Here is a 21,866-nt window from a genome sequence, read left to right as displayed (position 1 = left end):
ACTTTTAAAACAAGTCTTTAAATAAAGAGGTGCATCAAAAAAGGAATGTTAGATGTTGAAGACAGAACATAATTCAATCTCTATTTCCACCCTTTGAAATATAAAAAACCCAAACAAAAAAAAAACATTTTACAGTCATTGTAATACCCATGCATTAAAGCAGCAGTTTGACTTCTGGGTAACTTTTAGTTATGTTGCAGATAGAGTGAGATTTCCTGTGCACATGACACAGTAGAAAACACATCACAATATATACAAAACCGGAAGGTAAATTTTTTTTCTGCAAAACTTCTTAAATTTCAGCGTACATAACTAAAAGTTTGTGGTGAAGGGCAACTGCGGATATGAATGAAATATTACACACAGATTTAAACTTTTGGCCAGTAAAAGTCTTGTATTTTAGTTTAAAAGTGTACACACGTTTCATAAATGCCAGCAGCGCAAGCTTGGAAATTAGCTGACCAAACATTTAATCCTTTCTACATTATTTTATTTTTTTAACTTTTATTTTGGGAACGATTAAGGTTAAAACAAGTGCTTTTAGTCTGGACAATGGTAGAAGAATTTTCAGCAACACAACAAAGCACCTGTATGCCGACTGATACTGCCGTACATGCCAGTGCCGTTAAAAGATCTGATTCAATCACATTGTACAGTGGTTTGTTGGCAGGGATACCAACAATTTCACAGTCTGGAACATCACCGGCTGCACTGAGCCAGATTTAGTTAATAAGGAAGGTTTTAGTTAAATATGATAAAATTATTTTTTATTAAAATGAGTTTACATGATCTCCACTTTGTGACAATTTGTTTAAGCCTGAATACACTCACAGAGGGGGGGGGGGGGGGGGGGGGTAATGAGAATATAACAAAATGCCATAGTCACACATACAACAAAATATGGCTATTATGATTACCGTATACTATGTATGTAAAGTTGAAGTATGACAAAAAAAAAGCCAATAGAGCAGAGCAGACAACTTGCCACCATCTTGGTTTTGCTATACTGCAATTACTATTTCAATCCTAAATATACCATCTACTGAGAAAAATGGCAGCATAGAATGAAAACACGGGTCTGCCCATAATCCTCTCTGCTTGCAACAGGATGTAGGAAAATGCAGTTGAACAACAAGATCTCTTGGACTACATCACTGTAAATGTTGGAGTGTAGCAAGTCAAAGATCAGCGCTGCACTCAAAAAAAACAAACAAACAAACAAACAAACAAAAACTTAAAAACCTGAGGCAAGAAAATTAAGTGATCATGAATATTTCTATCACACAATTTCCTAGTAAGATTGTAATTCACGTGGGATGATACAGCACTGAGAACTATGTAGATGTAGACTTTCCTTTAGGACAATAATCTCTGATCTACAACTATCCAAATACCTCAAATACATCTCAAATCTCTTCAACTAAAAATGGAGCCTCTGAAATCAAGTACAATCATACAATAGAATGAATGTGGGTGTCAAAAGACAAGTAATATCCAAGCATATGGGCTTATATATTGAATCATGATTTGTGGGGAATTAAAAATTGTATTGCACAGTTTTTTGGCCACGATACAAGAGTTGGAAATAGTTTTTTTTTTTTTTACAACATTATTTTGCCTATAATTTAAATTTAATGTTTAGCAAATCAATTCCTTTAAACAATGCATGTAAGTGTAAACTAAACCAAAGTAGCAGCCATCTATACAGTTTAAACCTGGGTTGCAAAGCCATGATTTCATAGAATACAGACATACTTATCCAGAATCCAAGTAAAGAATTATTAAACTACTGTCCAATAACTACATGAATGTTATACCACCTACCCGGTACATTACTTTTGAAGTAGAATATTAAAAAATGACTGCAAATTGTTCTCTCCATAATTTTCAATTACAGTGGAATCATTTCAAGATTAACAAGTATTTTTGCAAGTGCAAGTCTGCCAAAGATTTCTTTACTTAGTAAAGACAAACAACACCACAGTGCTCACAAAGCTTCCCAATTGCCAGTTCAAAAATCATATTGCGGTGTTTTAAAAGTATATTTAAAAAAAATCTAGACAATATGTATAACCACATTAAATAGCTCAAAACTCATTTTAAAAGGTTATTTAGCTCATCCAGACAACGCTCGCTAAGGATTAAGGTGGAATCAGAATACAAAGTCGTACAGGCCAAAAAGTCACAGTTTTTTTTTTTGTTGTGTCCTGCGAGCACCAATAAACTTAATTATTGAGCACCTACATTGTGTAGCCCATGGATTGTATTCTGATTCTATTGTGGGGGACCACAGATTTTACAGAGCTCCCCCAGGGGTGCTGGAGATCCGAGATCAGCTATTACCAAGAGTGTCACACCACCTATTTTATTAGGATTAAGGTGGTCTCTTCTCTGAAATAAAGAAAAAAGAAGATTTAAAAAAGGAGGGGAAAGCAAAAGAGAAAATCCCACCATGAAAGCAAATATACAGAAAACCTACATTATGCTTCAATGTCAAGGATAACAGATGACCCAAAATGAGTCAATTTTGACAGTCATATAAGGTTGTTTTTGAACATAGATGATGGGAAGAAAACGTGAGACTCTGGTTTTGGAGTGTTTTCTCACTACTGAACTCTCTGGAACGTCACTGTGCAAATTCAATTAGTGCACAGGAAAATTGACCCAGACCTACAAGGTCTTTATGTAAGCGCAACAATTATGAGTTGATTACAGTTACATTGCACAATCTCCCAGCATCAACACAATCTAGCTTGATTCTTCAACTTACTACTGCATTTGTGCTTGAATTTTATATAGAAAAATACAATCTGGCATGTCTTCATCACTGGAAACCATAGCTTACTTCCGTCATTCCCATTTGTCAGAAACCGAGAGATCCTGACCATAGATGATTAAAATTACTTGATCAGCTACAGTATCTTCTCAGTGTTGTAAGATGCACCAAAACATTTTAAGATATACAAACCAAGGTGACTGTCTTACAGCAGGTAAGAATGAGAAGAGTTAACACGTTTTATGGATGCGTTAGTAGTATATATGACACTAAATGACTGGTGCAAAAACATCTCTAGGTGTTCTTCGGCTCCAGAAAGAAGTCCAAGCCACTGATGAGGAACTTCTGGATAAAACACTACAAGTCTTTCGAGCACCTCTTGGCTGTCTGGAGTGTCACCTTTTCTGTAAAGAAGGCGCTTGAGAAGATTGTAGTCTCTGTTTATATTTCTGCATTCGTTCTGATCTGGAGTGCAGTTTATTGAATAGCTCGTGGAACTTATATTGTGAAAATAAGGTTTCCAAGAAGCCCTCTAAAAAAACATAGACAAGTCTCCTATTCAGCTGGTTGTGCTGAAACATTTCAAAGACCCTTAGGATCCCTTTTCGGGTTGTTTCTGCGCCAATTATGTGCTTCAGTTCATCTAAGGAACAAAACGTTGCAATCAATATGGTGGTATGGTAGTACAGATAGTCTTATGGCTATAAAATTAAAACAATATAAAATCAGTAAACATTCTAAAACCAAACCTAGCTTGAAGATGGCTGTGAGAAAAGAACCGGCTTATTTTAAAGCTCTGAAACATTCTTCATTGCAATTATTTTTCTGAATGTAAAGCCCTGCTACGTTCTCGAAGGCTTTTCTCCAAGTCTTTAAAAGCAGAATATAACAAATACCTTCCCTAATTTACACATGTCGTTATTAGAGAAGACCATAGGTACTAATTATGTGTATATATATATATATATATATATATATATATATATATATATATATATATATATATATATAACATTCAATTTCAGATCCATATACTGGTGGGCCAACCAAACCTTAGTAAAATTCTGATGCAACATAATAAAATGTAAATGGAACTCTAAGTAGAAGACCTGTATGATTGTAGCGCAAGTCTTGCATTTAAATTAAATCAGTCCAACATTAGGCTGTAGCCTCATTAGGGTTTATTGTATTACATAAGTGTTTAACTAAGCTCCAGTTACTCTTCATAAAAATATTAGAGGCCTATAACCCAACCCCTTTAAAAATTCTGCAGCCTTACCATATTCCTACGACCGGTATAAATAGATTTGTACTTTGAATAAGGCAATGTTATGCTTAAATATTTTTATTTTTTTTTACGGACAAAACCGAAATTACCTGGCATAATTTCCAGCAACTTGGTTTTCCCGGCTACTCTTGTCCGCATACGAATGCTCCTGTCTCTCCGAGGGGTTGTCTCTGCTAATATTCCATTTGGCCAAAATGAATCTCTGTAGAAGAATGAAGTGTTCATTTAATTTATTTATTTTAATTCTTTATTCATGTGACAGGAAAAGACACATCATATTACATATTTGCAACACAAAAAAAATGATGTACAAAAATTCCCGATTTTTAAAATAAGGTAATAACTGAAAAGTGTTAACAAAAGCAAAACAAAAGGGGAAATTGTGCTTTACAACCCAGACAGGCCCTGTTAAGATTTAAAATGTTCTTACACATTTTGAAGTTGGAGGCAGCCTTGCAACAGTAAATCGAAAAATACTGAACGAAAGAAATAGGTGTAAAAGGAGGGGGATGGGTAATCCAGGGATGCCAAATCTGCCCAACCATATTCTCCATCTCCTAACTTATTTTATGGAAGATTCACAAACTCATCCCACTTATCTCAGATTTAATGCAATGTAGCTGCATTGCCCCTCACCATAGCGGTGAGATAATCCATTAGCTTACTGTGTTCTACTATGGACTTAATCAGGAAGAGCCATCTTTTAGAGAGGTTAAGTCAGTTGGACGACAGCAACCACCTGGCAGGTGAAGTGATTTAAAGTTTTTGCCCCGTGCCTGGTCGGACCCTCTTCTACAAAGGAGAAAGGACCAAGGCAACACCTTCTAATGGTCTCTGGAACACTTCGTCTAGTAATTATTTAATTTGTTGCCAAAACCAGCAAAAGTTAGGACATTGCCACTATATATGGACATGGAATCCTTTGTATTCACATCTTCTCCAACCACTTTTCTCTTTACTGTGACAGAGATAAACAGCAGTGTTTTAACATAGCAGGGACAACTGCCTCTTTACACCTCGTTTTAATGGCCTTGTTTATCACTCCTTAACCACAATTAGCTTCACTCTAATGGCCATCTAATTCAGTCAGTAAGCAAGCAAAAAAGGTATATGTAAGGCAGCATGTCTTACCATGTAGGAGAGGAATTTTAAATATTTGCATTCAAAGGGCATGTCTCATCACCACATACTCAGTTTCTCTTTCTATATGTATTTTTGAATGGTATAAAATAAAACCAATTAGGAAAAAAAAGTATGGTTAACCTACACAGCAAAACTGCATATGCTCCAAACATCAACATCCCGTGAAGCAGGTTGCCAGTGGGTGTGGATAAGAGTAGGTAGGCACAGGTCCACCAGAATGAGAGTGTCAGCCTGATATGCCAGTCAAGTAGGCCAGACCACAGAGGGCAGGCCATGCAGGAAGCAAGTACTGTTTACGTGCTCTTTACTGGGTCCTAATGCCCAGAGTGTAGCATGAGGCATTCTAATGATGTGCTCCCACAGTGCTTTTTGGAGACAGTTCAGCACAGGGACAGGACAGAATAAATAAATAAAATCTGGACTGTCCTGACAATATCAGGAGTGCTGGAAGGCCTGTAAATGTAAATGGCCATGTATGTTGAATATATAGCAGGTAGCACATCACAATTAATCTCTTGAGTGTTGACACTACAACATGTGTCAGGCGAGGTTTCTATCCAAATAAATTTCAAAATGGAAGCACCATAATTAATATAAAATTAGACTGGACTCCTAGCAAACTATAACGTTTATACCTGAAATGCTTCACATAATCTGCTACTTGGTCCGGGGATGTCATTGACTCCACATGATCAACAATTTTTCTGAAAGAAAATAAAATATATTTATTTCAACATACAAAAAAACATTATAGCTTTTTTAGGATGTCACTATATTGTTTAAAGACTATTAAGGACACCTATGGTAGGTTACAGATTTATTAAGCAACAAATCATTTATACATTGTTCACCAATTCATGTTACTAATTTAAGAGCATTACAATTTAATACTCAAAGTAGAACTGTCACTTCTTTTGAAAATAAGTTATTGAATAAAACATTTAAAATCAACTAGTGGTAACATTTATATTTTTCATGTGATGCTTTTATTTGATTTAAAATGTGAATTAAAGTTTTCGTCACAATCCAATGAGAGATAAGGGCACATTTTAGAATGATGACTGACAAGACAGAGGCCCCTAGTTTCAGGATACATTTGTGACTGTCTACATTTCAAACCTCACAAAAACAGAACTGCTAAATATAGGGAATAAATAAACAAGGACATTCTGGTGACAGTTCCCCATTAAATAGGGATTCAATGGCACATTTTACATACACAGACAAACAAACAAGAGCACTTATTATAACGGTTTCTTTTACAATACGTTATGTTATTTCCCATAACCTTCACCATCCTTTTACCTATTAATTGTGTCTCCATATGTTGCTCTAATAAGCTGCTGGAGAAGACTTGTAATTTGCCTTCTTAACCATTGATTTCGTTCTTTGAGGTCAAAAACTTCATCCATAAGAAGGAGCATCACTCGAAGAGGAATATTATCATCAACCTAATTAACAAAATAAAACAAAAATAAAAGAGAAAGTAATCTTTTACTTAGTCTTTATATTCTTTATAAAAGTGTTATTCATTTTTAGAAATTATTTTTCTCTCAGTTACTACAGTACTAAACATGTATTTGACAATATTGTTCATTTTTGATGGGATTAAAAAAAAATAGATGCACATTGTTTACACTTTTTACTCTGTTCCAGGCTGCCAAATGTCAATTCTGTGCATATTTTAGGTCGTCCGGCCCAGCTGCCCGCACAGCACACTGGCAACAGCCGTAAAAACATTCTCCTTGCAGCCAAAGCTTTGCCAGGTGCTGGATTAAGGTAAGCTTTTAAAATCTTTTTGCATGGTTTGGGGAGCTAGAAATAACATTAATGCCCTACAGTGCATTGTCAATGTCAAAAATATAGTCTTGAAAAGGGTTTGCAAAACCCTTCAAGGATCATCAGCAGGGATATCCTTACTCATGGTTAAAAATATCAAAAATACTTTAGACACTTGGGTATAAGTAATTTAAGTATTTAAATGAGCAGACTAGGAAAATTATTAAAAGTTATTATGAAAAGAAAGGAGGGTGGATACTAGCAAAAAACATACCTGAGCCCCTTTTTACTTTACAGCCATGACCAATATTTCAAGCTAGTTTAATAAAAAGGCATTTGTCAGTGTGATGGCAAAATGGACTAAGACATACAAAGACCAAACGGAATGCTTTGATGTGACATATAAAAATGTATAGTAGAGGACAGGTGCAGATTTATTACGATGACCAATACGCATATAATCACCAATAATGCTTACGGCTGCAAATGCTTGTTGAAGATAAAAGATTTCCTACTGTCAATATCTCTTTCAACGCACTGGGAAAACACAACTTCTTCTGAAGTCATCAAGAGCATTTCTTAACGGTTTCTAAAATGCATTACTAACATTTATGGATAGTGTTGGAAAAAAATTATCTATTTACATGGTATAACTTTTAAACAAATTAAAAACTTTATTTTCAATCACGACATACCTTCAACAACACATCTTGGTAAAGGGTGGTTCAGAGAGTCCACACAGAATGATTTTATATAGTTTATTTTAACTTTAAACTACTGTACATTATGTTTTATCAATACTGTTACCACAGCCTATTGACTAATGGGCAGTTAGAAAAAAAAATATAGCATTAATCTTTTAAAACAGAAAAATTATTGGAAAAAGCCTTTAATGTTGCAGTCTTACGCCAAATTATTTTATTTATTACTATATTAAGCAACTCTTTTTTTTTGTTTGTTTTTTAAAGGGGGAGGGGGAGTTGCAGCACATGTGCACTAGCCTCCAAATGCTTTCCTATGGGAAAAAATCGGATTGGCTGACATTATCAAGTTCAATGATCTCAGCCAAGGATGCAGGACCGGACACGACAGTGCAGCGAGGGAAACTTATAACCCTTTGTATGAAGGAGGGCCTGGTCACCTACATGGTGACTAGGGCTCTATAGCACTATGAATACACATTTGTATTCCTAAAGCTATAATGTTCTTTTAAATATTAAATTCACTGTGAATTCTCACTTTAGAAAATAACCCCATAAAACTACAAACAAACCTGAATGTAATAACATGTAACAAGAATCTCTTATATTTTTCAAACAATATTACATCCTTAAGATTCCACAGCTATTGTGTGATATATATTTGTTAAACTGTACCACAACATCAGTTTTAGTTGATAAATACCATATTATGTTGAAGCTTTATAAATATTAATAAAAATAAGGAAACATTGTAGCGTTAGGAATACAAACCTTCTTTTTTAAAGGACCACTATAGTGCCAGGAAAACATAATCGTTTTCCTGGCACTACAGTGCCCTGAGGGTGCCCCCAACCTCAGGGACCCCCTCCCGCCGGGCTGGATGGAGAGGAAGGGGTTAAACTTACCTCTTTCTCCAGCGCCGGGCGGGGAGCTCTCCTCCTCCTCTTCGGCCACTAGAGATGAATTTAAAGAAACACTAAATACAAACCTGTATTCCTACCGCTATAGTGTCCCTCTCCTCCCTATCCTCTGTGAGGAGCATGGAATTGGACCATAACAGAGGAGGCCATGCCTCCTCAATGATTTCATGGAAGGTAGTGAGCAGCGCTAAGGGAGCCTTGAAGACACTATGAAAGCATTGCATTCACTGGCTATCAAGGAGACCGCAATTATTGGTGGATTTAAGACTGCAATTTTAACAGTGCAGTTTCTAAAAATAAAAAAATAAAAACAAGAAAAAAACAAAACAAAGTTTTTACACAGAAGGATTACAATGACAGGACAATTGCATCCTGATCAATTTCATTTTAACTCTTCCCCATATATCTTTTCTCCATGTTGACTGCCAAAAACAGAGCTTGCAAAAATGACTGACAGGGAGCCAAGATGGAGGTTTCCAATTGTAGGGCAGACACAGCAGGCCAGAGAGCACAACACACTACAGGCTACTGACACTCAGCAAACACCAACTTACCCTTGAGTCATATCGGGGAGCAGGTCTCCCAAGCAAGGTACCGCACTGTACTCCTGAACTGCCATACAACACCTCACAGCCAGCCCCGACAAGAGCACGACGCATAAAGACAGCCAACCTGGACCACACTAAGCTTAATGAGGACATCGGCAAAGCAGAGACTCGAGCGGAATATTTACCACAATACCACTGACCTCCTACCGGCTCTACGCCCCACAGAGATATAGACTCCACCAAAGCCGTTATGCGGTGTGGGCTGACAGCCTTTACAGGACTCCACGCACATGGGCACAACACAGGTCCCTTATCCCTTGTCTGCTCCGGCACCTCTACTGATGCCATCAGCAGAACACGACCATACATGTTGTTTAGCACATAAAAGTTGTCCAGCATATAAATATTGTCTAGCATACGAGAGACATCCAGCATATAGGTGTTGTTTAGCACATAAACCATTTTTTTAACGTGCTTAATGGCGGGGGCTGCGGGGATCTATAATTAATAATGCTTCATCTTGATCTTGGGCAGTGAAGTGCTATGCCTGCTTGTCTGGGTCCGGGGCTAAATATTTAACTAAATGATTAACTACTGAACCAATCCATACAACTTAACGCAATCTCGCTGCATAGGCTCTGACATACTTACAGATTTACTTATTGTTTGCTAGCCTAGTACAGACAGGAACACTAAATCTGTTTACGTTGATCTATAAAAATAGTGCTGATTTTATCACATGCTGACCAAATGTTAACCTATGTTTGATCATATACTTGTCAATGCTGTTGGGGCATGACGAGCCCACTTGTTACACTTTCATGCACTCCAAAAATAAAGAATTTCAAACAATTGTAGGGTAGAAATGTGGATTTCTGCGTTTCATTTTATATTCACACCCAACAAATATAAATATGTTTAATATAAAGATAAGTAAACATAAAAAATCCTGGCAAGTGACAGTTCTCCTTTAGAATAAACGATGAAAATATAAATCATAAACTTACATTGTCGTCTAATTGTGCAGATACTCGACAGTGTTCGGGATCATCAGGTTTTGGTACAATTATAGGAGCCTAAAAAAAGAAGAAAAAAAATAAGTCCGTGCATTTATTGAAAGGCATATAAACAGCAAACAAAACACCGACAGACACCATATCTCTAAACAAACATAGATAAATATACATACATACTTGTATCTTTTTTGAAATTGTGTTATGCTTTCCTCTCTAAATTTGTGTCTAAAGCTATGTTGAAACAATCTATGTTTACACATGTATCAAGGTTTCTAATTTAAGAGACATCTAAGCACTATAACCACTTAATTCCATTGCAAGGCTCATGGTGATTAGCACACCGTGAGCCCACTCATGCCTAAGAGTTATAGTGGCACTGATCTGTAAAAAACACGGTCTCTATATGATAGCCTCTGGAACACTTAAATTCTGGATTGCCAGCATCAATTTTGTCTCTGTTGTAAATGTAACACACACGATAAGAAACCTCTCTTCTTCCATGGCATTACAACACAGCCTGGGACATTAACAGTGAACTGGGCTATATGCAAAATTGTTAGCAGCCGTGGTACAGCTGCTATACAGTGATTTAGCATTTCCAATCATCATGAGATGATTGGAACAATTCTTTACGGATAAACACCGTATCCCATAATCTTCTGCTAAACAGTTTATCATGGGATAAGATAAGTCACCAGAAATAATAATGCAGATGACTATAGTGTCTCATCATGGCGTGGGAGGGGTATGCAGACCCCCTAAGCAGTGCACCAAGGGACATTTAAAAAGTCATTTTATTTTTTGGCAACATTTTTGTTATTGCATTATCTATATACATATTGCACTACTGGATATACCAATTTTTGTCTTCACATATTCGAGACACAGATAAAGTCTACCACCACTGTAGCTGAAAATATATCCGGTGACGGGGATTGTACCATCTACGTCCTACACAGCAGAGCTCTTTGTAGTTTTATAAATTGTAAATGTGAGTTTTTGCTATAGCACTCTACTTCACTATGTTAAAGACATACTGCACTATTATTGTCTCTCTTTTTCCTTTTTCTTTGAGAAACCATGCACTGTATAACAGCCAAAGACTTCATAGACTTAACAAAAAAGTATGTACATATGATTTATATTTGACTTCATTTTTGTACATTACTGTGTTTTAAGGTGTGGTTATCTATTTTTTGTATTTGTCTTCTGTCTCTATGCCTACAAGGTTTTGGGGAATCCTTATAAGATGTACTGCTGCCTTAACCCCTTAAGGACACATGACATGTGTGACATGTCATGATTCCCTTTTATTCCAGAGGTTTGGTGGTACTTAAGCGGTTAAAGTATATAGTGAGCACCTAATTTTTGTGTTTTTTATAATTGCATTATCTATATCAGGGCTCAAAATCTCCCCTCACCCAGTTGCAAGTTGAAATTCAGTCCTCTATGAGAGATTGTTGGAATTTCACTGAAATCAAAATATATCATAAGAAAGTATTTTTCCTAGGCTGAGATACCACAGTCCAGATTTGTCACTTGTTGCTTTGTCACTAGTGACGGATGAGGGGGAAAAGGCTTGGTCTATGGAGGACCACCGTTTCATGGGATCCTCCATAAACATCAGTTTCATTCTTTCTTCACAACAACCGGCAGTCACCATCGGGGAAGAGGGGGTACTTTGCCAAATATGCATAACGTGTACATTGAGAACAAACACTATCTTAATAGTCTGCCATGTGGATGATTCATCTCCAATGTTACCTTACATATGCCATTAATGGAACTAAATCTATCTACTAAAACGGTGACTAACCACAGGTCAAACTGTTGAGCTTTTGTCAGTTCTTTAGGTTGACAGCTTTTTGATTTTAGCCTAGATCAGAAACATAAAATATAGCCCCTTCTTTATAAATAAATTTAAAAAAAAGTGTAATATTCCTCTTGAATGAAAAAGAAACAAAGCGGGACTGTCAACTCTCCCCTCTGCAAAATAAATATTTCATAAAAGTATAATATTTATGAAATACTCCTATTGATAAGGTTGGAATAGAGTAGGGACTACTTTTTCTCAGTATTTCTTCAACACCTGACACTTCTTGACAGAGAGGAGCTACTGCCATCAAACCTTGTCATTTCTCCCAGCTGTCACCAGTGGTGGCTGCAGGGAAATTAGTGCACTGTATACAGGATCCAGAGGTCTCCATACATACACCTTGCATACACGAGAGTAAAGCGCTAATGTCTGCACCTGGCAGTTAAAGCACCAGCAGTGCTAACAAGGGACAGATTATAATAAGTAAAAAAAAAAACTAATCTTTGCCAGTCCGCACTAGACCCCCAGGGGCAATGTCACCATTGTGGGACTTTGCAAACCTCGCAAAGTCCCCAGACGTCGACAGATCTGGTTTAAATAAGGAGCATCAAGGAAATATGCAAATCACTGTACACAATTAAGTTATAGAACCTGCACATATTCACCAGTTCCTTCACTACACAGGTAGATTTAAAATGCTATCACCATACACACTAATGGCTTACCATTAACATTATTTTACAGTTAATAGGAGAAGCATCTCCATTTTTTAAAACATTAATTCAGATTTGGTTTAGAATGGAATGTCTTGTAAAATAATTCTACAATTTAAGTTTTGTATCGCAATAGTACTTCAAATTCATTACCTTAAATAATGACTGCTTTAAATCTTGTCCAATTTTTTCTGACATTTTACCCACGTTATCAGACATTTTATTCATTCCTTCTGCCAAGCTATCAGGGATTGACTTAACTGCATTGGAAACATTCCTCATAGAGTTGCGTAGGGGGTTTACAAATGTGTCCATCTAAAAGAAAAATAAAACAAATGACATAAGTTCTAAAATGAAGCATATTGCAAGAAAATAAATATGTGCTGCCATTAAATAAAATAGAAGAACTGCACAAATTCTGTGCAACATATGCAAGAAAGTTTGTCAAACAAGCTCACAAAAGAAACATAATTTGAAGTTTAATAAAATGTATATGGTTTAAAAATGTTGCTTTTTTTTTTTTTTACACACAGCTTGAGTTTAATTTAACTTTACTCCCTTTACATTATGGCTGTGCGTACCCCAGAAAAAAAATTCCTTGCAGGATTGTCTTTTTGGTATTCGGACTCTGCTTTTCCTTTTCATACTGTGTCTTCCATTCTCTTACAGGGTTATTCGCTAAAATGAGAATTGTATGGAACTCAAAGTGAACTTAAAATGTAAGGTCAAAATAGGTGAATAAGGTGAATAATACTTTGGCCTTCAATTTAAGATTAACTTTGCATTCCCTGCAATTTTACATTTAATGCATCACATTGTTAGACCACAGCCTGTTCAGAACTATCTCACCAGCTTGTAGCATGACTATTTCTCATTACTGTAAGAACAGTTTCAAGCCGAGCCACCTCAAAGTTTGGTTATACTATACTGTCCTACTTTCCTATTCTCTACTAGAATAGTAAAGGAATTCAAATACTGTTGTTGCGTCACCTCGACTCTTTGACACTTATGTATTTGAATCAATGTGGCCCTATTAGGCACCCCAAATAAACTATTCAAACATAGTATAAAACAATATTTGTATTTGCACACAACATATTTGGAAAATGTACTGCCTCTACATTCACCAGGGATAAATGATCAGTTTGCTATAAATTGTGAGTTAAATGTGATTTTTGATGCAGCTACATGGCTGTATTTTAATTGGTTTTACTTTTAAATTATTTTCAAGCTTTATCTAGACGTATAATTACAGACCTGTCAATTCAGCAACTGTCATTGGGTTCTGTTCTACAGACAAAAGCCACATGTCAGCAAAATAAAATATCTTTATTTTCAAGGATACCTATTTCAGTATGAAAGAGCAACAACAATAGCATAGGTGTCATTTCCAAATGCCAAGAAAATAAAATGTATAATATGAACATTTAAATCAAGTTGAACCCCTGTTGTGCTATATGGCTGGATGTTGTTTGACACTATGAATACCAGGGGACATTTTCATCTGTATAGGAAAGAAATTATGGGCACACACATTTTTGCACCCAATCTACTTTGCACACAGGCTTTTGGGAGCAAAATGAAGACTCCAAGACTCCTAAGAAGATATTAAGGGGTCATCCTTATTATTTAATCAATTAATATTTCTCTTGCTTTCATGACTACAAAGTATTGTGATGACCTTATTTAACAAATGGAGGACAAATGATATATGCAAGATAGGACTCTTGTAATTCAAAAGCAGTACAATTAAATTAAAAGTTTGAAGTAATACCTTGCGTGCAAAGTCTCCTTTTCCTTTGTTATAGGCTTTGTTCTCCAGAAAGTCCATGATGAAATGGGCAAGTGGTGGGCATGCTTTGATAAGTTCAGGATTTAGTAATAACTATAGAAAAAAAAAATACAATAAAAGGCACATGATATGAATTAGACCAAAAACCCAACATTCTTCACTTATTACACATAGAAAAGCATTAGGTATGGCACTAAAAAGAAATCTTTTTAAAACGTAAAACATCTTACAGAGAATCATACAAGACAGAGAATAGAAAATATATAATCAGAATATAAAAAAAAATCATGTGCCAAAAAGCTCAATATTTTTGCTCTTCACTTCCAAAATTTACGAGATGACTATTATAAAATATAAAACCGAATTGTGCTTTTAAGATACATGCGCAGCAGTTTCACACAGATAAATGAGATTTTCTCAAACAGTAGAGATGTGAGCAGTTTTTATTCTCCCCACTTTTGGCAATGGAACAGAATCAATATATTGCTGTATGAATCATCATACGACTCTATTAAGCTAGTCTGAGCAGCCATCTTCCAGAACAGATTTAAGATCAGAACCTGAGAACTTCTGCAAATCTTGAAACATTTTTTTTTTTTTATGCATTATGCAGATGATATGTAAAATGGACTGGCAAAACTCACTACAAAATGTATAATCCTCAGTAAAAACCAATAAGACGTGTGTCGCATTATTACCTGTAAATATGCATTCAGGTCATTTTTCCTCTTTTCCAGAAATTCTTTATCCATATTGTTAAATGTTTTTTTTCCTGGTAGTTTCAAAAGTCCAGCGAGGTTTTCAAACTAAAAAGTTAAAGAAAAAGTTTTAAAAATTTAATTTTGAATGAATCCATAATGATACCAATTGGTAGATATAAGCAAAATGAGGTTATTGAACTGGAATTTCACACAGAAATAGACACAATCTGTATTAAGTAGACTGCGGACACAAAGCAAGGCTGAATTGAGTGGACTATATTTAATGTACTTCTATAAAGTGGTCTTATGTTGTTGAAAACAATATGGTCGGTGCATTTTCTTGGGATATAGTGGCTTGAACGACCAATACAGTAGTAGAACATTCTTAAAATAGAGGCTCAGACCTTGTTCACGATCTGTCAGCAAAACCCATTACCCTTACAGAAATTTACATTATATTTATAGGATCTTTCTCAACTTGGGTTACTGACTGGTAAAAAGTAAGGCTATACTGGTGTGTACAATCAACAATCTCGGGAAATGGAGCTTTAACACACCCATTGTGAAGGTGCACAAAAACAGATGAAGGACTGAAAGGGATCATCAGACCAAATGCTCCACTCCCTGAGCTATCAGTGGTCAGGCACCTATCCCGGTCAAGGCGCTGAAATATTAATAAAAAAAAATCCTTTAGATATCTGTGAAAGACTAGAAATCTAGAAATGAAAATATGGTGAGTAAATTAAATATACAAAATAGTGGTTAGTCATAGCTGAATAACGAATAGTAGGGAAATGGAATCAAATGAATCTCGGTGGGAAATACTGGCACCGATTAGTGTAGGAAGATATTTTATGAAATTCAAAACTGTCGTCTGATTTGTGGCTAGTAGGAATGTGAACATAACAAGTGTATAATTTTATGACCATTTAATTAAAAAGAAAAAGAAACAAAAAAAGGAAAATACAGAAATGAGCATCTTTGCCAAGAGCAATAATTTTACACCTAACCTTTGGGCACCTGAGAATATGATAGCATAACAGGTGAATGTTTATTTAAACACACGTCTGTGAAGCAGCAGAAGCATATTTTAGGTGTTTTTAGTGTATGTTATAGTGCTAGAAAAGACATTGAAGCCAGTGGGTGGGAACTCCGGCTAAGCCTTGGGATCAGGCGTTTATAGACAGCTGGAAGTAGAGTTCACATTGCCTCATCAGCTAGAACAATGGCCTCACACAAGTCATTTTGGGTTCATGTAGAGTCTTTATAAAGTCACTATTTTGTACAATAAAAAATATGAAATTAGAGATCAGCACCAGGGAATCAAAATTAGAACACTGAGCAGATTAGTTCTATGCAACGCCTGGCTTATGTATGCAATACAAAATAATCTAAAGAGAAAATACATTAAAACTAATTGCATCATTGTATTTTAAGAATGTTACATGGTGTAAAATGTAAATGACTTTTCTTGGCTATATTTACAGGCAATATCCTAAGGCAGGGTTTGAAGATCAGGATTCTCTAGACAGCAACTTATTCTACAGACAGGTTTGTTTGCCCACATACTTTGATGAACTAGAGGTATAACCAAGGATAATGAACATCTACATAGGGATTAAATAGCTGCCTGTCTGTATAAAACATCAAGCTTGTCTGTTTTGTTCATAAGATGTACGATTAGAGTGCTGAAGGATACAATAACAACACATGGACACTCACAAATGCTTTAAGTCATAATTTTATTCACTGGATTTAGGAATTCAAGACCTCAGGTTAAAGGACCACTATAGGCACCCAGACCACTTCAGCTTAATGAAGTGGTCTGGGTGCCAGGTCCATCTAGGGTTAACCCTGCCTGCTGTAAACATAGCAGTTTCAGAGAACCCAGCCTCTAGTGGCTGGCTCATTGACAGCCGCTAGAGGCGCTTCTCACTGTGAAAATCACAGTGAGAAGACGCTGGACGTCTATAGGAAAGCATTGAGAATGCTTTCGTATGGACTGACTGAATGCGTGCGGCTCTTGCATTCAGCGGAAGAGGGAGGAGAGTCCCTGGCGCTGGAAAAAGGCAAGATATTAACCCCTTCCTCCCCCTAGAGCCCGGCAGGAGGGGGGCCATGAGTGTGGGGGGACCTATTAATAATATAGTGCCAGGAAAACAAGTTTGTTGTCCTGGCACTATAGTGGTCCTTTAACTGGTCAGAGAACAATTAACACTTTGTTTATCATTACTCGTATACCACTACCATAGACTCTATTCAGAAATCTATTCCATTCATTAAACTTTGGACTCTATATAGCTCAGCAATAATTAACTATGTAGATCAGGGGTTCCCAACTTAGTCCTCAAGTACCAGCACATGATTTAGGGATTACTCTGTCGTGTGTAAAGTGTTTTTTTTCCCTTTTACTAAAAACACCTTAGGCACAACTGAAAACAAAGCCATTTTGCAGCCACTAGAGGTGGTTCTTCGTTTTCGCTCAAATGACTAATTCTATGCATTTATGTGTAAATCGCGTATCCTTTTATTTTCTTCTTCATTTTACAAAAGGTGTGAATTCTATAGAAATTGGCACTTTTATAATTTAACCTTGTTACACCACACAGTCAATCAGACAACGGGTCCTGTTACTTCCTGGTATTTTAGCTCAGTTGAGCTAAACTTAAAAAGCAGACAATTTCCCAAAGCACATATGTGCCTTGCAAATACTTCACATTGAGCTGCATTGGGGAGTATGTGATTGGACAACCACAGAAAGTCTGGGCTGGGGAAGAAGGGGTGGGCTTGCAAAGGCTGCAGACAAAAGCTTTTGCAGGCTATTTTTAGATATACTACCAATGAAAAAAGCATAATTAAATGCATGCATGTTTAAATTGTGGGTATATCCACTAAACAGTAATTTTTTTTGTATTTGAGATAGTGGAGTGTACCTTTAACCCTTCATATACTAAAATAAAAACCAATATGTGCACACACAAATATGGACAAACTGAAATAACTTATAGAAACAACACATATCAAATATTATGGTCCATAAACAAAATAGCTTTGGACTTTAAACACACACATTTATAGCGTCCGCTGTTGGCAGCCATCAGCTAATAACATTTACAATGTGGATACATTTGCTGTTCCCTAAATGGCAGACAATTGACCTGTTAATGTCTTATGTGAGGCTATGCACATGCACTGTTTTTTCCCTTACAAGCTAGAAATATTTCCATTGACTTCATTGCTGCTTGGTTTTACTATGCATTCATACAACGGTCACCAGATTTTAGTTTGTGCAATAGCTGGATGCCTTTGTAAAAAAATCAAAATCCATAAAAACGTTAACTGAAGTTTTAGAGCAAAAAAGGTAGAAATAGGAACGGTCACTTCTCTGTAAGTAAAAGTTCATTGTTTCTTCACAGCAGCAAACACTACTGAACCGGAGGTGAACAATGAAGTCAAAGTAAGGAGAAAAAAAAAAAAACATTTACTTCTGTATTCATGATGACTTTACTACCCAATGATGGTTTCTATAAGGAAATGCAATACAAGTGTATCCACGCTTCAGTGTTTCTTAATCACGGCTGTGCCTGCATGAATGCCGCTGCAGTGGTTGTGGTTAAAGGGACATTCTTCTTCCTAAAGCACTGCATAATCCCTTGACAATTCATAAAAGGGACAATTTAAGGGAAACAGGCAGTTGTACTAATGTATTTAGGAACATTCCCCCAGCAGTCAAGCAGACAGATAGGAGGGTTAGCTATTTGTCTGGTTCCATGAAGCAAAGAGCTTCCTTATGTAAGCATTAGACAATGTGTTCCTGTGAGATGAATTTTAGTGGGTGATCGCCACATATAGTAATATGATTAGCGCATTTGGGGCAATTGCCACAAAAGTGCAAACTGTTTATCGGACAGGAAGGGGAGACTGTCAGTTTTACCAGTGGAGTGACCCTTTAATTCAATTTGCATGAAAAAACTAACTAAACCTACTCGTCCTCTTGGCCCATCCCTCAATATAACTTTACAGACAAAAGTAAGCCTAGTTTGTATGTACAGGAGCAGCAAACACACGTGAAGATGGATTCCTGATACATAACATCTCATTTGATAGATCTGCTTTAACAGAAACCTATGCAGTTATGCAGACTTATTGAGAAATGTCACGTATGCCAGTTTTGGATTAAGTTTGGATTTTAAAGGAACGGAATATAGCAATATATGCAAACCAATAAAAGTTAGATTTCTGGTGGCACAGACATACCGACAGCTGTCTGGAGCTCAGACCTCACAGATCTATAAGCTTTTACCAAAAGCCTATATTCTCAATTCCCAAGCTCAGTTTTTCCTTCCTAAGCTCTGTGACCAATACAACAAATGATCTACGCCACTGTTACACACCCATTATTCTGTTATTCTCAACATTTGTCTACACTCCTGCTCTAATAAACGACCAAAGGACTAATGTTACAAGATAAATATAATTGCACACTGGCACAAAGCTTTATGATATATTATTGCCAAATTCCATAAGTGTTACTTCACAAGAAAAAACATATGAAAATGTATATTTGACATGTTGTGAAATGTTTTTTTAATATGGGAGTACTGGTCGAAAAAATTCCATATTTAATGAAACCACAGTAAAAAAATATGGTATTACCTGATCTGTGATGCGCATGTGAAAATCATGAAAGTCACTGTAGCGTCGATAAGTTTTCCACATGTCCTCCACTGCTTCCAAGGTTCTCCGTTGGACAGTAATGGCATAGAGTGCATAGGTTTTGCCGTGCTCGTTACAAACTCCTGTCAAAATATTGTAGTTACATTAAGAATGGACTAATAAACATTGAACTGAAAAAAAACAATAGTTTATAACAATAGTTATAACAGAAAGGACAAAAAAAAAAAATATATTTTTCATATATACATATATATACACACACATATATATATATACACACACACATATATATATATATAATTAAATGGTTATGATTTCACTATAAAATCGACACAAAAACCAAAAGAGGTTTAGGTAATTTTAAGGGACACTATATGCATTAAAACAACTTTTATCTTAATTAATTGGTTTTCGTGTATATAGAATGCTTCTGCAGTCCAGCTGCTCAATTATCTGCCATTTAGGAGTTTATCACTTCATGCAACCCTAATCACACATCCCCTGCATGTGACCTACATAACATCCCTACACATTTCCAGTAAAGAGATCTAATTTTTAATTATCATTTGCTGTGTAAATAGCTGTGTAAATTGCAATATCACTTTTTTTCTTCTAAGAATTCTGTATCTCCTGCAATAGCCTGCTGTGTGTGATTAAAGTTCAATTTACAGCACAAGAGATAAAAAAAATTCTAAAGTAAACGCACTGTGCTTAGACATCTGATTAAAAATTAAACAATTTTTTTTATGTAGGATGAGAGTCACATCCAGGGGAGGTGTAGCTAGGGCTGGATAAAAGGAAACAAAACTGATTTAACTCCTACGTGGCAGAGAATCAAGCAGTGAGACTGCAGGAGCATGATCCATATACCCACACTGCTTAACCCCTTCAGGACGGAGTCAATAGTGCACGTTCTGATCAAAACAAAACGTAAACAAAAACTGGAATTTGCGCTATGTGTCTGTTCACCCGTAAGTCCCCTCTTTCAAATTATATGCACCCACACTTATTATATATCATTTTGTTCAGGAGAAACAGGGCTTTAATCTATCATTAACTATTCATATATGGAACATCATTTATTATGAATAAAAGTAAAAAAAATGTGAGAAAATAAGATTTTTTTTTAAATTTGCATTTCCGTCTGACATTTTAACTGTGAATGTCATAATACTGTTAGGTTTTACTGCAAAAAAAATGCACATATTTGTAATCAGCGATGTCTCACGAGTACAACAGTACCCCCCATTAACAGGTTTTATGTTGTTTTGGAAAGTTACAGGGTCAAATATAGAACATTACATTTTCAAATTGAAATTTGCCTGATTGGTAATGTTACCTTTGAGACGGTGTGGTAGCCCAGGAATGAGAATTACCCCCATAATGGCATACCATTTGAAAAAGTAGACAAGCCAAGGTATTGAAAGTGGGGTATGTTTAGTCTTTTTTAGTAGCCACTTAGTCACAAACACTGGCCAAAGTTAGCGTTCATATTTGTTTTTGTGTGAAAAAAGCAAAAAACTAATATTTGGCCAGTGTTTGTGACTAAGTGGCTACTAAGAAAGACTGGACATACCCCACTTGCAATACCTCGGGTTGTCTACTTTTGCAAATGGTATGCCATCATGGGGGTAATTCTCATTCCTGGGCTACCATACGCTCTCAAAGGCAACATAACCAATCTGGCAAATTTCAATGTGAAAAAAATGAAATGCAAGCCTTATATGTGACTCTCTAACGTTCCAAAACACCATAAAACCTGTACATGGGGGGTACTGTTATTCTCGGGAGACTTCACTAAACACAAATATTAGTGTTTTAAAACAGTAAAACATATTACAACAATAATATAGACCATAAAAGTGCAGTTCGCTTGTAAAAAATGCAAAAAACGTCACTTTTACTTAAAATATCATCGTTGTAATACAATTTACCAGTTTGAAACACGAATATTTGAGTTCAGCGAAGTCTCCCGGGTAAAACAGTACCCCCTATG

At 36.1% G+C, this 21,866-nt stretch overlaps 1 protein-coding gene across 2 annotated transcripts in view; it reads right to left on the bottom strand.

Annotated features, from left to right (window-relative positions):
• Nucleotides 1-262: 262 nt before the first annotated feature.
• The window catches only part of SNX13 (sorting nexin 13), a 132,053-nt gene continuing 110,449 nt past the window's right edge, over nt 263-21,866 (bottom strand). For both annotated transcript variants that reach the window (XM_063452396.1, XM_063452395.1), the window contains exons 18-26: nt 19,850-19,992; nt 15,191-15,298; nt 14,475-14,585; nt 12,854-13,015; nt 10,163-10,231; nt 6,513-6,658; nt 5,843-5,911; nt 4,154-4,266; nt 263-3,419 (exon numbers count right to left, since the gene is read on the bottom strand). In XM_063452396.1, coding sequence (XP_063308466.1) covers nt 3,172-3,419; nt 4,154-4,266; nt 5,843-5,911; nt 6,513-6,658; nt 10,163-10,231; nt 12,854-13,015; nt 14,475-14,585; nt 15,191-15,298; nt 19,850-19,992 — 1,169 coding nt within the window. In that variant the 3' untranslated portion in view covers nt 263-3,171. The remainder of the gene's footprint in view (nt 3,420-4,153; nt 4,267-5,842; nt 5,912-6,512; nt 6,659-10,162; nt 10,232-12,853; nt 13,016-14,474; nt 14,586-15,190; nt 15,299-19,849; nt 19,993-21,866) is intronic.

This window comes from Pelobates fuscus, chromosome 4 (genome assembly GCF_036172605.1).
Source record: "Pelobates fuscus isolate aPelFus1 chromosome 4, aPelFus1.pri, whole genome shotgun sequence".
NCBI classification, from domain to species: domain Eukaryota; kingdom Metazoa; phylum Chordata; class Amphibia; order Anura; family Pelobatidae; genus Pelobates; species Pelobates fuscus.
This window is presented reverse-complemented; position numbering and strand designations above follow the sequence as displayed.